At 39.8% G+C, this 15792-nt stretch overlaps 1 protein-coding gene across 4 annotated transcripts in view; it reads left to right on the top strand.

Moving 5' to 3' along the window:
* Positions 1-15792, top strand: part of ANK3 (ankyrin 3) — a 554708-nt gene that overhangs the window by 40145 nt on the left and 498771 nt on the right. For 3 of the 4 annotated variants that reach the window (XM_073353395.1, XM_073353403.1, XM_073353406.1), the window contains exon 2: positions 14160-14195. The exons of the other annotated variant lie outside the window; for it this stretch is intronic. In XM_073353395.1, coding sequence (XP_073209496.1) covers positions 14160-14195 — 36 coding nt within the window. The remainder of the gene's footprint in view (positions 1-14159; positions 14196-15792) is intronic. 4 annotated transcript variants of the gene reach the window in all.

Genomic DNA, 15792 nt, shown 5'->3' with positions numbered 1-15792 from the left:
TGCTTTTTCTGTTTTTTTTTATAGGCTTCCAGGAGTTTTTTAAAATTTCTTTTGAAAGTGGTCAGTATTCAGGTCAGCTTGTGACAGTAGGAAGTAAAAGACTGTTAGGCTTAAATATCTTGGGGGCGAGAAGAGCAGGTGTCATAATTTGAAAATGTAAAGGTATGTTTGGTCACTGTGCTACCATGTTGTTAGCAACCAAGATATGTTATGTAATGTGACTGTTTCCAAAATTATTTTTCCTCTGCTTTAGGTTGTTCCCGCCTTTTTTCTTACTCTGACATTAATTTTCTTGTAAAGATTCAAGTTCCCTGTTGTGATTGTTCCATGCATATTTTTCTAACATGCCATATAGCAACATGCTCATCCTTTTTGTAATTTTTCTATTCCTTTTTGCCTCTTTAATTCTTTTTGTACTTCTCCTTATCTCTCAATCCATCACACTTCTTCCATACCTGCTTTTGATACTGGTACTGAAGGTACCAAACTACTGGGTCTGTTTCTGTAGTATTGCTTCAGATTTTTCTCTGGGGCATGCTCTTGCAGTGGTTTTCAGGGATAAAAGGGAAGAAACAGTTAGTAATAGCTGCTTGCTTTCCTGCATCTACCCCTTCTATCATCCTCCTTTCCTCATGACTGTAGGTGTCTGGTTTTCAGACTTCAGTGACTCAGGTCAGACATAAGGATCACAGAGAACTACAAAATATGCTTGATTAATTTTTTTACCCTGGGAATGCCCAAATCTGTATATTTGGTGTGTCACTGACGTGAGCAAGTGAAGCAGAAAAATATTTAGCAGAAGAAAATGAATCTAATGGACTTGATCTCTACTATTTATCCAGCCTCGCTGAGTAAAATGTAGTCAGAGGAAGATGTAGCTTTTTGTTTGGTATCAGAAGTGTAAAATGTTTTAACCTTATTCCATCTTTGTTTCCATAAAAAACACTCATATGCTTTCCTGCCAGGCTTCAGAACCATATTGTCCCATCCACACTACCAAACAGTAGCATTAGAACACACATGCCCCAAACTGTGCCACACAATTTTTAGACTAGAATGGTTGAAGATCTGCTATGTGTCATTCATGTCATATACACCTTTAGTAGTTCTGTCATGTCTGCTTGCATATAGACTTTCCCTTAGAAGATACCCTGTAATTTAGAGGATGGTACCCTGGGGCTGGGAACTTTGAATTCTGGTCTTACTGCTGCTGCTGAGTGTTGTTAATATTTCTACACAATTTACAACCTTTATAGCTGAGCAAGAATTAATGCTCTGTCTAGCAGGCATGGAGCCTCATTTTACAAATATGTACATAGAAAAGTTGCCCAAGGTCATTTCAGCTGGAAATGGAAACAACACGCCAGGCTGTATCGTATTATCTATCATATCTATACCAAATCTGTGTGCTTCGCTATCCTGACTGTAACCACTGCTCTAACCATAAGCTTCACCCATTGCCAGGATTAGAACCCAGGAGTCTAAATACATTCCACTGGTGTCTCAAATACTTTAAGTCCCACTAGCAATGAACTAAAATGTAGCCCATTTTGTTCGTAAAATTTACGTCAGCACAATGGCTCTAAGTCCATATATCTGAGGAAATTGTATGAAAACCACAGCGCAGTATTTAAGGAATAAACACACATGCGCATGGACTCACCCCCACAAGAGTGTATGTAAAGCTGCTGTTAGTGGAGCAGAAGGGGCCACTTCTAGATTTGATGACTTTTGGGGTAATGTCACAAGCCAGACAGTTCCAGCGTAGCAGCAGCTATCTGGACCAGAAAGCCCTCTGGGAGAGGGAAGATTTAGGGGAGTGCAAAGTGAATGCAAATTTTTCTCTGCCAAGGACCTACAGGGATACCAGCCTCCCTCCAAATGGTAGGTGGAGGTAGCTGGTCTGGTATAGGATATTCTCTCCTCAGTTCATACCTTCACCAGCCTCTGCCAGTATTTGCTCCATGGGAACCTCTGACAGAATTTACAGTTACAAATCCAAGAGAGTTTGGCTGCGGTGTCAGTTCCTGCCTTCCCTTGGGATGATTAGTTTTTGCACTGCAAGGGAGACAAGATGATGCAGGAAGGAATTTATACCATCCCTACGCCACAGAGAGTGAATCTGGCCCAAGGAGAACTGAGCCCAATCCTGCAATTCCTAGCAGGCCAAATTCTCATTGAGTTCAATATGAATTTTGCCATAGTGGGATATACAGGATCAGGCCCATATTCTAAAAACTTAAGTTACCAGTGAAACAAAATTGGGAAGTTTTGTATTTAGAAGTCAGTGAATACATGCATAGACTTAAAACAAACAAACAAACAAAAAAACCCTGCGTGAGACAGGATATACTACCCAGTAAGTAGTATGCTCCATCATACTGTGAATAATTGGAAAATAATATCAAATGTTTTAGGCATGGGTAGCCAGAACATCTTCACGAGTGATGAGATGGCAGAGAAATATGAGATTTGCCAGTAGATGGCACTCTAGTCTTATGCTTGCAGAGAACTATGTAAAGTACTTCATACACTGTAGCAGTTGTCTGTCAAAATGTAGGCTGGTCATATTTTTCCATGTTGCTAGACACTTGTAGGTTTAGGAGGGTTTCTTTGCAACAAGTCTTAGCTGTTTCCTACAAATGGTTACTTTTTATAAAAAAATCAATGTAGTACAATTGTGTTCTGTGGCTTAAACTGTTCTTGTACTTAAAAACATAAGTATAAATTTAAAAAAAATTAGACAGTTTTAAAGATAGCTCTTTGTATTCAGTAATTTCACTCCAATGAGTTAAAAGTAGGAAATGCTAGGCATAACTCCCCCCCCCCCAAAAAAAAATGCTTGTCAAATCTCTATTTATAGGGCACACATTTTTGTTTTGATATGCTATTGGAAAACAGAAATGCACTGCATATCTGGAAATTCCTATTCAATATGTCTCTAGATTCACAAAGATTTTGCTGATGTTTGGCCCCAGTTATTCAATGTATTTAAGCAGGTGCATAATTTTAGGCATGGGAGTAGATCCAAGACAATGTGGCTACTCCCATGCTTAAAACTATGCACTTCAATGGGACTCTTCATATGCCACTGTACAATGCAGAATTAATGTTCTGTGCAGAATTTAATTTTTTCCCACAAAATTGGCCCTGCAGAGTTGCTGGACACCACTAGGGGCTGCTGGACCCGCCACAGCCCAGCTCCCCAGCTTGCAGTGTGTATGCACAGGAGGCATGGGCAGGGTGCAGTTTCTGACATGCCCTGAATGAAGGAAGTGGGGTGTGGGCCACTGCCCCACAGTGAGTGGAGCATCTGGCCAGGTAGGAATGGAGGCCCTGCAAGGTGATGCATGCGGGTCACTTGTCCCCCTTGATTTCTGCCAGGGTATGTCTGCCATGCTTGGTCATGTGGTGCAGCCTCCCTGTGTGGCAGCTGCTGGGGCTGGCAAGCTGTGAGCTCCGTCCTCTGGGGAGAGGCAGGAACAACAGCTGGGAGCTACAGGGAGGGGCTGCTGCTTTCTGGGGGAGAAACTGAAGGTAAGAGAGGCATGACTCGAGCTGTTCTGGGGACAGCCAAACCTGTAAATTGTGCTACCCCTCTGTCCTTGGGTATGGGTCATCTCTGCCTTCAGCTCTGTGCGCTCTGGCTGCTGAGCCTGATCCTCATCTGCCCAGGGATGAGAGCAGGCCCAGGAGACCCGGCTGCACTGGGTCTCAGAAAGGGGGTGGATGGGCGGGGCCGCACCATGCACACGGTGAGACAGTAATGAAGTTGTGCAGAGTGGAAGACTTTGTGGGGGAAGAGGTGTGCGGGTGTCTGGCCTGGGGAGCACCTTATGCAGCCCCCTCCAGCACTCCCAAATGCCCGCCGTCCAGTACACATACACCACTTCAGCAGCCCCTCCCCCTCTCTCCAGCAGTTTCTTCTGTTTGGGAACTTGGTAACCCTATGGGGGCAGGGTGAAAAAATGGGAATCGACTGGAAGACTGGAGGGGCAGAGTTTTCCCCCAAGATGTGCCGACTGGCACATGTGACACACCCAGACTGAGGCAACTGACAAAAGCATAACACAGAAATAGGAACCGGGGTTTTGTAGGGGTTTCTTTAACTCTCTTAATCCTGGGGGAATCTTTTTTGTTGACTTTATTGTCACAGACATGCTTGCTGACAGGTATTTTGAAATAAAGTACCAAAAAAATTGAAAGTGGTGTATGATTATATTATGTTATTTTGACAAATAAAATATGAAGAATTTTGCAGAATTTTTTGGCACAGACTTCCCCAAGGAGTAGCTTATACACACACATGTTACTGAATTAGGTAAGTTCTCTAATTATGGCCTGTCTGTTGCATGATACCTCGCACTACAGTGAACAGCACAATTAAACATTTTTAAAATATATTTACTATAACTACATTTTTAAACATGGTTTGAAAAGTGCATTCTTTAAAACTGTATTCTAAACATTGTCTATAACTTCCTAACTCAAAAAGTGTTGCAGCCAACATGGGGGAATTTTCTGTTAGACCTCATCTTAACAGATGAAGAGGAACTGATCTCCTAACCAAAAATTAATGTTAACTTAGATACAGTGATCATGACTTGATCACATTTATAAATGTGCAAGCAGAATCAAGTTCATACCAGTAATATTACATATTTCACAGAGCTGAAAACAATTATATGCCAAATTAGCCAATCATCAGCCAAATAATGTAATCAGAAAATATGAATAATGGGGAATCATTTAAGAATGTCTTTCAAGATGCCCCAAACACCACAGTTCTACAATTGAGAAAGAAGGCCATACTGGTTTTAAAAAAAAGACCTGTTATAGAGGGGAAGTGAAGGCAGCTATAAAAAAACCAAAAACATAACTAATGGAAGAAAGGGGCAGTAGATAGTAATGACTATAAATCAGAATTTTAGAATTTTAGAAGACTGATAAGGGAAGCAAAGGACACAAGGAGAAATCTGTGACCAGCAAAGTTCAAGATGATGATAATAAGTTTTTTAAATATATTAGAAACAAAAAGAATCCTCACAATGGTACTGATCCATTACTAGAAGGAAATGGTAAAATTATCAGTAATAGTGCCAAAAGGGCTGAAGTGTGCAATAAATATTTCTGTTCTGTATTTGGGGGGGGGGGGAAGATGATATAGTCTCTACATATGGTAATAAGACTCTTTCCATTCCACTAGTATCTCTGAAGGATGTTAAACAGAAACTACTAAAGTTAGACACTCTTAGATCAGTAGATCCAGATAACTTGCATCCAAGATTTTTAAAAGAGCTGACTGAGGAGCTTGATGGATCATTAATGTTGATTTTTCAATAAATCTTGGAACACTGGGGAAGTTCCAGAAGACTGGAATAAAGCTAATGTTGCACCAATTTTTAAAAAGAGCAAATGGGATAACCCTGACAACTATATTCCTCTTAGCTTGACATGGATCATGGGCAAGATAATGGAGCGACTGATACGGGACTCAATTAATAAAGAATTAAAGGAAGGTAATGTAATTAATGCAATCAACATGGGTTTATGGAAAATAGCTCCTGTCAAACTAGCTTGATATATTTGTTTTTATGAGATTACAAGTTTGATTGATAGAGTGACAGAATATACTTAGACTTCTGTAAGGTTTTTGAGTTCGTACCACATGACATTTTGATTAAAAAACCTAGAACCATATAGAATTAACATGGCACACATTAAATGGATTAAAATCTGTCTAACTTAATCTGTCTAACCTATTGGTTTCAAAATATAATTCTAAACAGGGAATGGTCTTTGAGCGGATGTGTTTCCTACTGTGATCAGTTTTTGGCCCTGTACTATTTACCGTTTTTATCAATGACCTGGAAGAAAACTTAAAATCATCACTGATAAAGTTGGCAGATGATACAAAAATTAGGGGAATGGTAAATAATGGAGATCTTGTCAGTGATTCAGAGCGATCTGGATCGTCTAGCAAATTGGGCTCAAGTAAGCAATATGCATTTTCATATGGCTAAATGTAAATGTTTACATCTAGGAACAAAGAATGAAGGCCATGCTTACAGGATGGGAGACTACATCTTGGGAAGCAGTGACTTTGGGGGGAAAAAAAACTGGGGTCATGGTGGATAATCAACTGAACATGCTCTCCCAATGTGACACTGGTCAAAACAGCTAATGCGATCCTGGGATGCATAACCAGGGGAATCTCGAGTAGAAGTAGAGGGGGATTTTACCCCTATATTTGCAGTGGATGTGACCACTGCTGGAATTCTGTGTCTGGTTCTGGTGCCTACAATTCAAGAAGGAAGTTGATAAATTGGAGGGTTCAAAGAAGACCGGTAAGAATGATTAAAGGATTAGAAAACCTGCCTTATAGTAATAGACTCCAAGAGCTCAATCTATTTAACTGAACGAAGAGAAGGTTAAGGGATAACTTGATTACAGTCTCTAAGTACCTACATGGGGAACAAATATTTGATAATGGGCTCTTCAATCTAGCAGAGAAAGGTATACTATGATCCAATGGCTGAAAGTTGAAGCTAGACAAGTTCAGACTTGGAAATAAGGCATACATTTTTGAAAGAGTAATTAACCATTGGAACAATTTACTAAGGATTGTGGTGGATTCTCATCACTGAGAGTTTTTAAATAAAGATTGGATATTTTTCTAAAAAATATGCTCTCGGAATTACTGTGGGGAAGTACTAAGGCCTGTGTTATGCCGGAGTTCAGACTAGATGAACACAAAGGTCCCTTTTGGCCTTGGAATCTATGCATCTATGTAAAAGGGCTTGTTATCCACTGGAGCAGCATTTGTTGGGGGAAAATTGTAGACACTGAAGTTTAGTAATTCTGGGAAGTAAATTGTGCAGCCAGGAAGGATTAGAGCTTTGGAATGTTCACAGTGCTCTCATGATGTTTTCTATATTAATTCTAATCTGTATGGAAGGAGGGGAGAAATGCTGAGGAAGGTAGCTCTTTTCTAAAATGCCATCTTTGCTAGTGTGTGTTTCCACACCAGAGGGTTAGCAGCAAGAGTTTGGCAGAGCTGAAGATAATGCCATACAGTAGCCTATAGTTCCCGTGTTCTCTGTACTCCCAAGGTAGAAGCAGCATTGCTAGAAATCACATCACTCATGTGACATTGTATCAATTTGACGTGAGTACACTTTACAATAATGAATGAGATTTCTTTATACTGTTGATCACACTTGGCTCTATCAGTGTGAGCAAGGAGAGCAGGATTTGGCCCTTTTTCTTTCTTTTTGACCTATAACTGTTAGAGATGGATTTCTTTGGTTCTTTGTTGCTATTTGCACTTTATTGATGTTTTTCCCCCCAGTATTTAATAAGTTCTGCAGGCCTCATGCTATATCAGTCACATTTATGATTGGTCCCTGAAGTACGCTACTTCATCAGTGTTTGTAGTGGAGGAGAGGAAAGACCCACTAAGAGCTCATCAAAAATAAAGTACCTCTGTTGACCATGTACAATACATACAGTAAGTAAAAGTTTTGAGATCCCCAACAGAAGAATCAAAATAAGTAGAGGGTTTGTGAGGATTTGAATCACTTAAATGTTAATGATTTTTAAGAAAACTGAATTAGGCAGATGCTAGTGAATATTTTGCCATGGGTCTGAAATTCCCGTATCCTTCCTCCCTAGGGATTGATCACTGCAGTCGGTAGACTTGGGCCAGGCCTACACAACAAACCTATATCGGTATAACTATGTCGCTCAGGGGTGTGAAAAATCCACTACAGATTTCAGTCAAAAGTTGGGTATGATTCCTGTTTCTGCATTTGGCTATTGAAAATTGGAGACTGTTTATATCAAATATAAGAGAACTTCTATTTGGGATCAGAATGATGTCAGTGTTTTAACATGCACAAAAACAGAAAAATAAATTGGTTATTAGAGTTTATTGTCCTGGAAAAATGGGAAACTTAAGACCGATCCAGAGATCCACCCTTATGCTTACAGCTTCTGCCAGAATAGCTGTAATTCTTGATTAAAGTATTTTGAGTTAATTATTTAATGCTCCTTGCTTTGGAGAACAGCATTATCAACAAAAAAATTCTTAATTTTAGATTAAAGAAATAAGAGGAAGGTGAGATTTGCTGCATATGGAGTATTACAGGATAAAATCCATCTTTAGGAGTTCTTTGTATTTGGTAAGGGATGTCAAAAAGCTGTCTATCCTGCCTGATTAGTCTTCCCAGTCTAAGGAGTCATGTCCAGGTTGGTAGTCAACTGTTTTTTCTCCTAGAATAAGTAAAGGCATCTGTTCTGGTTGCAGGTTTTTGTAGGTTCTCCAAGCATCAGTTCTGGCTATGTCACTGGAGGGCTTATTTACTTTCCATGGCTCACGAGCTAAAATTTCCCTTTCACAGTAAAAAGCTTTTCAGTCAATCTCTGGCAAAGGAAATAAAATATTTGTCTGCCTTTGTTAATGAAGGAAGATCCTATTTCCAGCCCCAGATCTGCTAAATTCATTTCCCTACATGGAAGATAATGCACATCTACTAGTAATGACCCTCGTGAGAGGTAAGCATTCAGGCATCAGAATTCAGGAGAGAGGAATGGAATGGATGAGAGACAGGATGAGAAATGTCAGCCTGAAAAGGCAAAGTAGTTTGTGACTGAAAATAGGTGTTAGAATGTAAGTGCAGTCTCTGCCTCAAGTATGACAGAAACATAACTGCTTGATAGTCATATTAATTACTACAGGTATGTCATTTCTCTTCTGATATTCAATTCTTATTAGCATGAATGGACATGTACCGACAGGAGAATAGGACACTACATCATCTTTCTTTTTATGATTGTACATCTATGGAAGTTAAAACAATTAAAGCAAACATAATTTAAACTCAATCCTATATAACCAGTTTAAATAAATATGGCAAAATTCTGCACTGAATAATGCTCTGTGCAATTTCAGTGAGACTGAGGAGGCCCCATGCACTGTGATTATATGGGATGTGACTGCAGAATTTTTCCTATAAAATGAAGGTGTGTGGTAATGTGCAAACAAATTTTTAATCCTTCCATTTGCTCTTATAATTAAAGTTGTATTTATAAATGTAATATATGTTTTATGTATAAATTATTTGTCAATAAGCTAATTGATTCTAAAATTAAATAGTTTGTGTCCTGGTTCTTGTTTTGTTTTCACTGTGTGCCCAATGTTTATACCAGATCACTCTTATCCATGCCACTTAACCTGTGTTTGTAATTAATTAAAAGCTGTACATTACAGATTCTGAATGTGTACATTACATTGATCTAATCATATGAATGTTAGTTAGAGAGACGACAAGGCATCAACGCTTGGAACCAGGTTAGATTTAAGGTTAGGTTTGCCACAGAGGTTGAATAAAGGCTGCACTTCAGGTTCTATGAATGAAATATTGTGAGCTCTTCTTGTGAGATTTCACCCCTAAACCCTGGAAGTCTTTCAAGATGAACTGCTCTCATGAGATTCCTGTAGTGTCCAAACTGGAGAATAGCACCTTTCTGGCAAGTTTGTATTCAGGGTTTCAAACCTGAACACTCCTCCCTCTCCCCATCATGTACAATTAAAAAATGTTGGTACTCGAACTTCCGTTTGGGCCAGGAAAACTACATTTGGGGAGATTAGACTGGTGAACACAGCTGATACCTCAGCTCTAGACATCTCTGTGACTCTCTTCTTACAGCAGAGTCCTGCTTTCTCTTCAGTCTCCCCCTACTGAGCTCCCCCAGGCTTCTGCTAAGGCCCAGGTGTTTGATGGTCCTTACCTAGCTCTGCCCTCTCTGTCTGGAAGACAATCCATCAATCACCCAACAGGTGATTGGGCTTGACTCCACTTGGGGTTCTTTCCCTTCTCTAGTAGGTGATGGGAGAACCCCACCACACTCAGCCTTAAAGGGCTGTGTCTTTGATGTCCGAAGCTACTTGTTGTGGGAGCACTTTAGGTTTGGGGCTTTAGTATTGCATAGCATCAGCTGTCATGGTGACTCTGAGTAATGGGAGACTGGTGTCCAAGCAGCTGTGCAACTGTAAAGCTGTTGTGACATACCCATAACACGAGGCAGATTTTTTTACCTTCAGTTATAGATTTCATTGTTCTGTTATATGTGAGATATAGTAACTGACTTTTATATACATCCAGAGACACTGTAGTGCAAATACATGAATGTCATGGGTCAGATTCTGGATGATCTTGCACTAGTGTGCAAAGGAGAGGAGGAAAAACAGATATATTTCTCGCCCCCACCCCAGGCTGGGGCTATTCATGTTTAATTTCATGTTTGTGCAACTCCCAGTGCAATGAGGTCCCAATCCTGATCTGGATCTCTGGGCTTTACCGTTATACAAATAATAAATAAAAAGCGAACTTCTCTCCCACTGCCATATGCACCTGCACGGTGGGAGCTGAAATCTTGGTGCTTGCACTCCCCAAATGCCTTAAGTAGCCTAAGGCCTTCCTGCCTCTGGTCTTCTTTTCTTCTTGTGTGATATCACTGCTGGTACAAACAAGGGAGGCTCTCAAGCTTCTGCCTCCTCATTTTAAAAGGGAGGGAGCATTTAACAAAGTCCTTCACTTTGAAACTCTGTGTGAAATAACCTTCAAGGCATTCTGCAAGACTCAAGTATTGACTGGTATTTGTGGAGGGCTGGTTATCTGGGCTCTGAAGAGTGTGAGGAACTGTGAGTTTGTTGCCTTGGCTGGTTGCTTGTTTGCGTTATGTGTTTTGAGTTGGTTGGCTGGACTGGGGTGGTGTTCATTTCTTATTTTGTTTGGTGTTATTTCATATACTTTTGTAAATTGTGATCATCACCTTTTATAAATCAAAACAAACCTAAAATAAGCACTAAGGTAATGAGAGTTCGGCCAACAATGCTAGATCTCTCCTCACCCTTGCACAGCAAGGAAAAAGGTGAATGCATTGACGACAACCTCTTTCTGCACCAGCTGGCTGCAGCTTCTCCAGAATGGGCCTGTAGTTTGATCCATTCTAACTCCTCTTGAATCATTCGCCCATTTCTTTTCTTTACAGGCAAAATACCTCTGGGACTGCAGCTGGTGCTGGAGTCCTACTCCCCACCCATAGAAATATGTCAGTGTCATAATAATGTGGCTGTAGAAGACAGAACCACAATAGAGCTCTGAAAAACAGGAAGAATCTCTGGTCAGACATCAAATATATCATAGCTAAAAGCAATAATAGAAGCATAGTAATCCATAGATCATGGTCAGATGAAAGTTACAATAAATGTAGAAGAATAAATTCCAGGTCTGAATTTAAATTTTCCTGAAATATTGGCATTTCCTAAACTATGTGAATGCCTGCCCTCTTATATTTTTTTTTAAAAAGTCATAAAGCTTCTCTAAGCTTCTTTTCTCCTCAGAACCACATGTATGGCATGCTTGTTGAGCCCTGAACATATTTATGGTCTATCTAATATTGTTGAGGGAGAGTTGCGTAGATATGTTTTGTCTTCTTACTCATTGATTTTTTTTTTTACACTTTGAGTTCAGTTGGTTAAAAATGCAAATTCTCGAACCATTGAGAAGAAGTTTCTTTTTGGATCTTGCAGTCCTCAGTACTGAGTTTCTGTTCAGGAGGTATTACGTGCAGATTCATTTTAGAGAATCAAAGAAACTAGATGGGTAAAAATTGCAATGGTGATGCAACAAATGAAAACATGTTTATGAAGAAGGAAAAGTCTTGATCTACAATTTCATTAGAGCAAATGCTAGTTAGTATAGAAACTCTCACCTGTAATTCCAAAATTTGCTCTAACTCCCCTCCCCACACACACACACACAAACCCAACCTTTACAATGATGAATTAATGAAACATTCTTTTAATGTAAGTAGGGTCCCTTGACACCCAAGTCCCATCTTCTCACCACTGGTCAACGCTATCTGCCCCATCAGAATAGTCACACAATGTCAATTTGATATTTGTCAATTGCAATATTGTGGGAAAGAATTGCACCTTTTTCTGTACCTAGAATTTTGTATCCCTGCATGTTTCATTAGGATTTGATAATAATCATTTGTAATGCATTCCATATGTGGAAGACATGTAGAGTTTGGGAACCCTGACTCTAAATTTTCTGACATTTGTGAAATGCAAATACAGCCTTAATATTGCGTTAACATAGCTCTCTGCATTTATGCAAGTAATGTAACATTTTACATTTCACAGCAGTGCCCTGGATTATTTTTATTATATTTTGATGGTTTCAAAAGCCATTGAGATTTTTCTATAGTAAATGTACAAATATATTTATAGCTTTTGTTATAAATGATACATGAAATATTTGATCTCCAGACATCTTTTCTTTAACTTCCCGTTGCCATGGGCACTCATTAGTATTCTATGGAGGTCTGGTTGCCATGGAAAAATATGTAGTTGTTCAGTGTTTCCATGGTAACTTTCCACCATTATGTATCTTCAGTATATCAAGCTAGCAAATCTGTTTGAGTAAATCTGAAATATTACAGTAACGTGAATGCTATTAGCAATAATGTGTTACTATTCCATCTACAGTAGGTAGATATGCATATTGTAAATATCTTTAACATCTTGACTTGGACCATTTAAGGTCAAAATAATTCAGTGCAATTTCAGGCTTTCAAGAAAATCTGCTACCCAGCATCAGCATAACTTGACCCCCTGCAAAGGTTAAAGTGAAATTGCATTGTTTTGGGTGTCTACATATTTCACTTGATAACATAAGCATCATATTTTGAAGCGTAAATGTTTTTGTGCTTGTCTCTGTCTTTGGGATGACCTTCAACAATAACAACCTCTCTGTATGTACCGTGTTTGTGAGATGGTTTTGGTCTTTGGGATTCATGTCAGAGAGAGGAAATCACCTGATGACTCACTGCTCACCGTGGCTTTCACAGGGTGGGGAAAAAAGCAGCGCTGTAAACACACTGCATTGAATCAGTAAATCCTGCAGCTCAACAAGACCCTCCTATTCATTGTCTGAAAATGTGTTCTGATGTTGCAGACCTTTAGAACTGTGGTAGCTAAATTATATCTGTCAATGCTTCGAGAAGGAACTGCTGTTTACATCAGGCTACTAGGATGATCCGGGGAATGGAAAACCTGTCTTATGAAAGGAGACTCAAGGAGCTTGGCTTGTTTAGCCTAACCAAAGGAAGGCTGAGGGGAGATATGATTGCTCTCTATAAATATATCAGAGGGATAAATACCAGGGAGGGAGAGGAATTATTTAAGCTCAGTACCAATATGAACACAAGAACACATGGATGTAAACTGGCCATCAGGAAGTTCAGACTTGAAGTTAGATGAAGGTTTCTAACCATCAGAGGAGTGAAGTTCTGGAACAGCCTTCCAAGGGGAGCAATGGGGGCAAAAGACCTATCTGGTTTCAAGATTAAATTCGATAAGTTTATGGAGGAGATGGTATGATGGGATAACATGATTTTGGCAATTAATTGATCTTGAACTATTCATGGTAAATAGGCCCAATGGCCTGTGATGGGATGTTAGATGGGGTGGGATCTGAGTTACTACAGAGAATTCTTTCCTGGGTGTCTGGCTGGTGAGTCTTGCCCACATGCTCAGGGTTCAGCTGATGGCCATATTTGGGGTCGGGAAGGAATTTTCCTCCAGGGTAGATTGGAAGAGGCCCTGGGAGTTTTTCGCTTTCTTCTGTAGCATGGGGCATGGGTCACTTGCTGGAGGATTTTCTGCACCTTGAAATCTTTAAACCAGGATTTGAGGACTTCAGTAGCTCAGACATAGGTGAGAGGTTTCTTGCAGGAGTCGGTGGGTGAGAGTCTGTGGCCTCCGTTGTGCAGGAGGTCAGACTAGATGATCATAATGGTCCCTTCTGACCTTAATATCTATGAGTCTATATCTCCTTAAGTTTTCCCAGCATTTTCCACTTTTTCTGTTTAGTAAAACCTATGCAAAATATCCATTTGATGGACTGATGAATATCAGTAGCTTATGAAGGTGGAACCAAATAACATGCAATACATACAAAGTGGGAAATGACTGCCTAGGAAGGAGTACTGAGGAAAGGGATCTGTGGATCATAGTGGACCAAAAAGTAAATACAAGTCAACAGTGTAACACTTGTTTTTTTGTTTTGTTTTTGTTTTTTAAAAAGGTGAACATCATTCTGGGACGTATTAGCAGGAGTCTTGTAAGTAAGACACGAGAAGTAATTCTGCTCTACTCCATGCTGATTAGGCCTCAACGGGAGTCTTTCAGGAAAGATGTGGACAAACTGGAGAAAGTCCAGAGAAGAGCAACAAAAATGATTACACATCTAGAAAACATGACCTATGAGGGAAGATTGAAAAAACTGGGTTTGTTTAGTCTGGAGAAGAGAAGAGAAGACTGATGAGAGGGGACATAACAGTTTTCAAGTACATAAAAAGTTGTTACAAGGAGGAGGGAGAAAAATTGTTCTTCTTAACCTCTGAGGATAGGACAAGAAGCAATGGGCTTAAATTGCCTCAAGGGAGGTTTAGGTTGGACTTTAGGAAAAAACTTCCTAACTGTCAGGGTGGTTAAGCAATGGAATAAATTGCCTAGGGAGGTTGTGGAATCTCCATCATTGGAGATTTTAAAGAGCAGGTTAGACAAACACCTGGCAGGGATGGTCTAGATAATACTTAGTCCTGCCTTGAGTGCAGGGACTGGACTAGATGACCTCTCAAGGTCCCTTCCAGTCCTATGATTCTATTATTCTAAATATTTTACATCAGTATAATTCTTAAAGAAAAATTAATTGTAATTTGACATTTATTGGCTGAGTCCTAGTCCCACTGAAGACAAAATTTCCTCTGGTTACAGTCGGTATAAGATTTGACAGTACACTTTTGTCTGTTTTGTGATGCCAGTTCCATAATGAGGTGGAATCATCCTGTTCTCCCCCCTCCCCAAATCTATGTGAACAGGGGACTCTCTGCTCAGACGTCCCCCTGTCTTAATGTAAATGTCATAGCACTGGCCTTTTCAGCCTCTCCAGACCCCAAAGATGGTGCTCCAAAGGCCAAAAGTCTGTGTTGGGGTAGGGGTTCAAGTTTGGGATGACTGGAGACAGAAGTGGACATTGGGAGGTCTGGGGCTGAAACAGACAGACACACTTGTTTCAGTTCCACAGAGATTTCCAGGGAGAGTTATTACAGCCTGGAGTAATATTTTTCTGTCATCCCAGATAGCATGAGCCACTCCAGACAGCATGCCATCTGGTATATACAATTTTTGTATAGAGAAAGGAGAGGGGAGTCTGTTTTAAAAATGTAGCAATGGAAAGGTTAAATGCAGAAAGTTCAACATGACTATTTTTCACAATGAACAGGTGAACTAACATGAATAAATCTTGCAGGAGTTCCTCTGCAGAAGCTTAGAACTGAACACTGAAGATTGATTAGAGACTTTCTGTATATAAATTAGCTTCTGTGCATCTCAGTGACTTTCAAACTGGCTCACATAAACTGAGAATTGTGAATTGAATGTTTTGAGGTTTTATACATTATTTTTTAAAAAAGAATTGTTCTGATGTGTCCAGAAATACAAAAATCCTACGAGAACCTGTTCCTGTGTAACATTTTTCACACCCCTGAGCCAGCAAGTTAGAGCGCTATAAAATATAAGGGTAGCCAAGCCCTTAGTTTCAGTTTTGCAGATTCAGAAGATGAAGGAAAGCACCCAAAACCTCTAGTGATTTGCCCATCACTAGCCTGAATTTGTCAGATGCAACAAGAATACATTCAGGCTCAATGCCACAGAGT

This window comes from Lepidochelys kempii, chromosome 7, assembly GCF_965140265.1.
Source record: "Lepidochelys kempii isolate rLepKem1 chromosome 7, rLepKem1.hap2, whole genome shotgun sequence".
NCBI lineage: Eukaryota > Metazoa > Chordata > Testudines > Cheloniidae > Lepidochelys > Lepidochelys kempii.
Note: the sequence above shows the minus strand (reverse complement) of the source record. Positions and strands in the feature narration are given on the sequence as shown.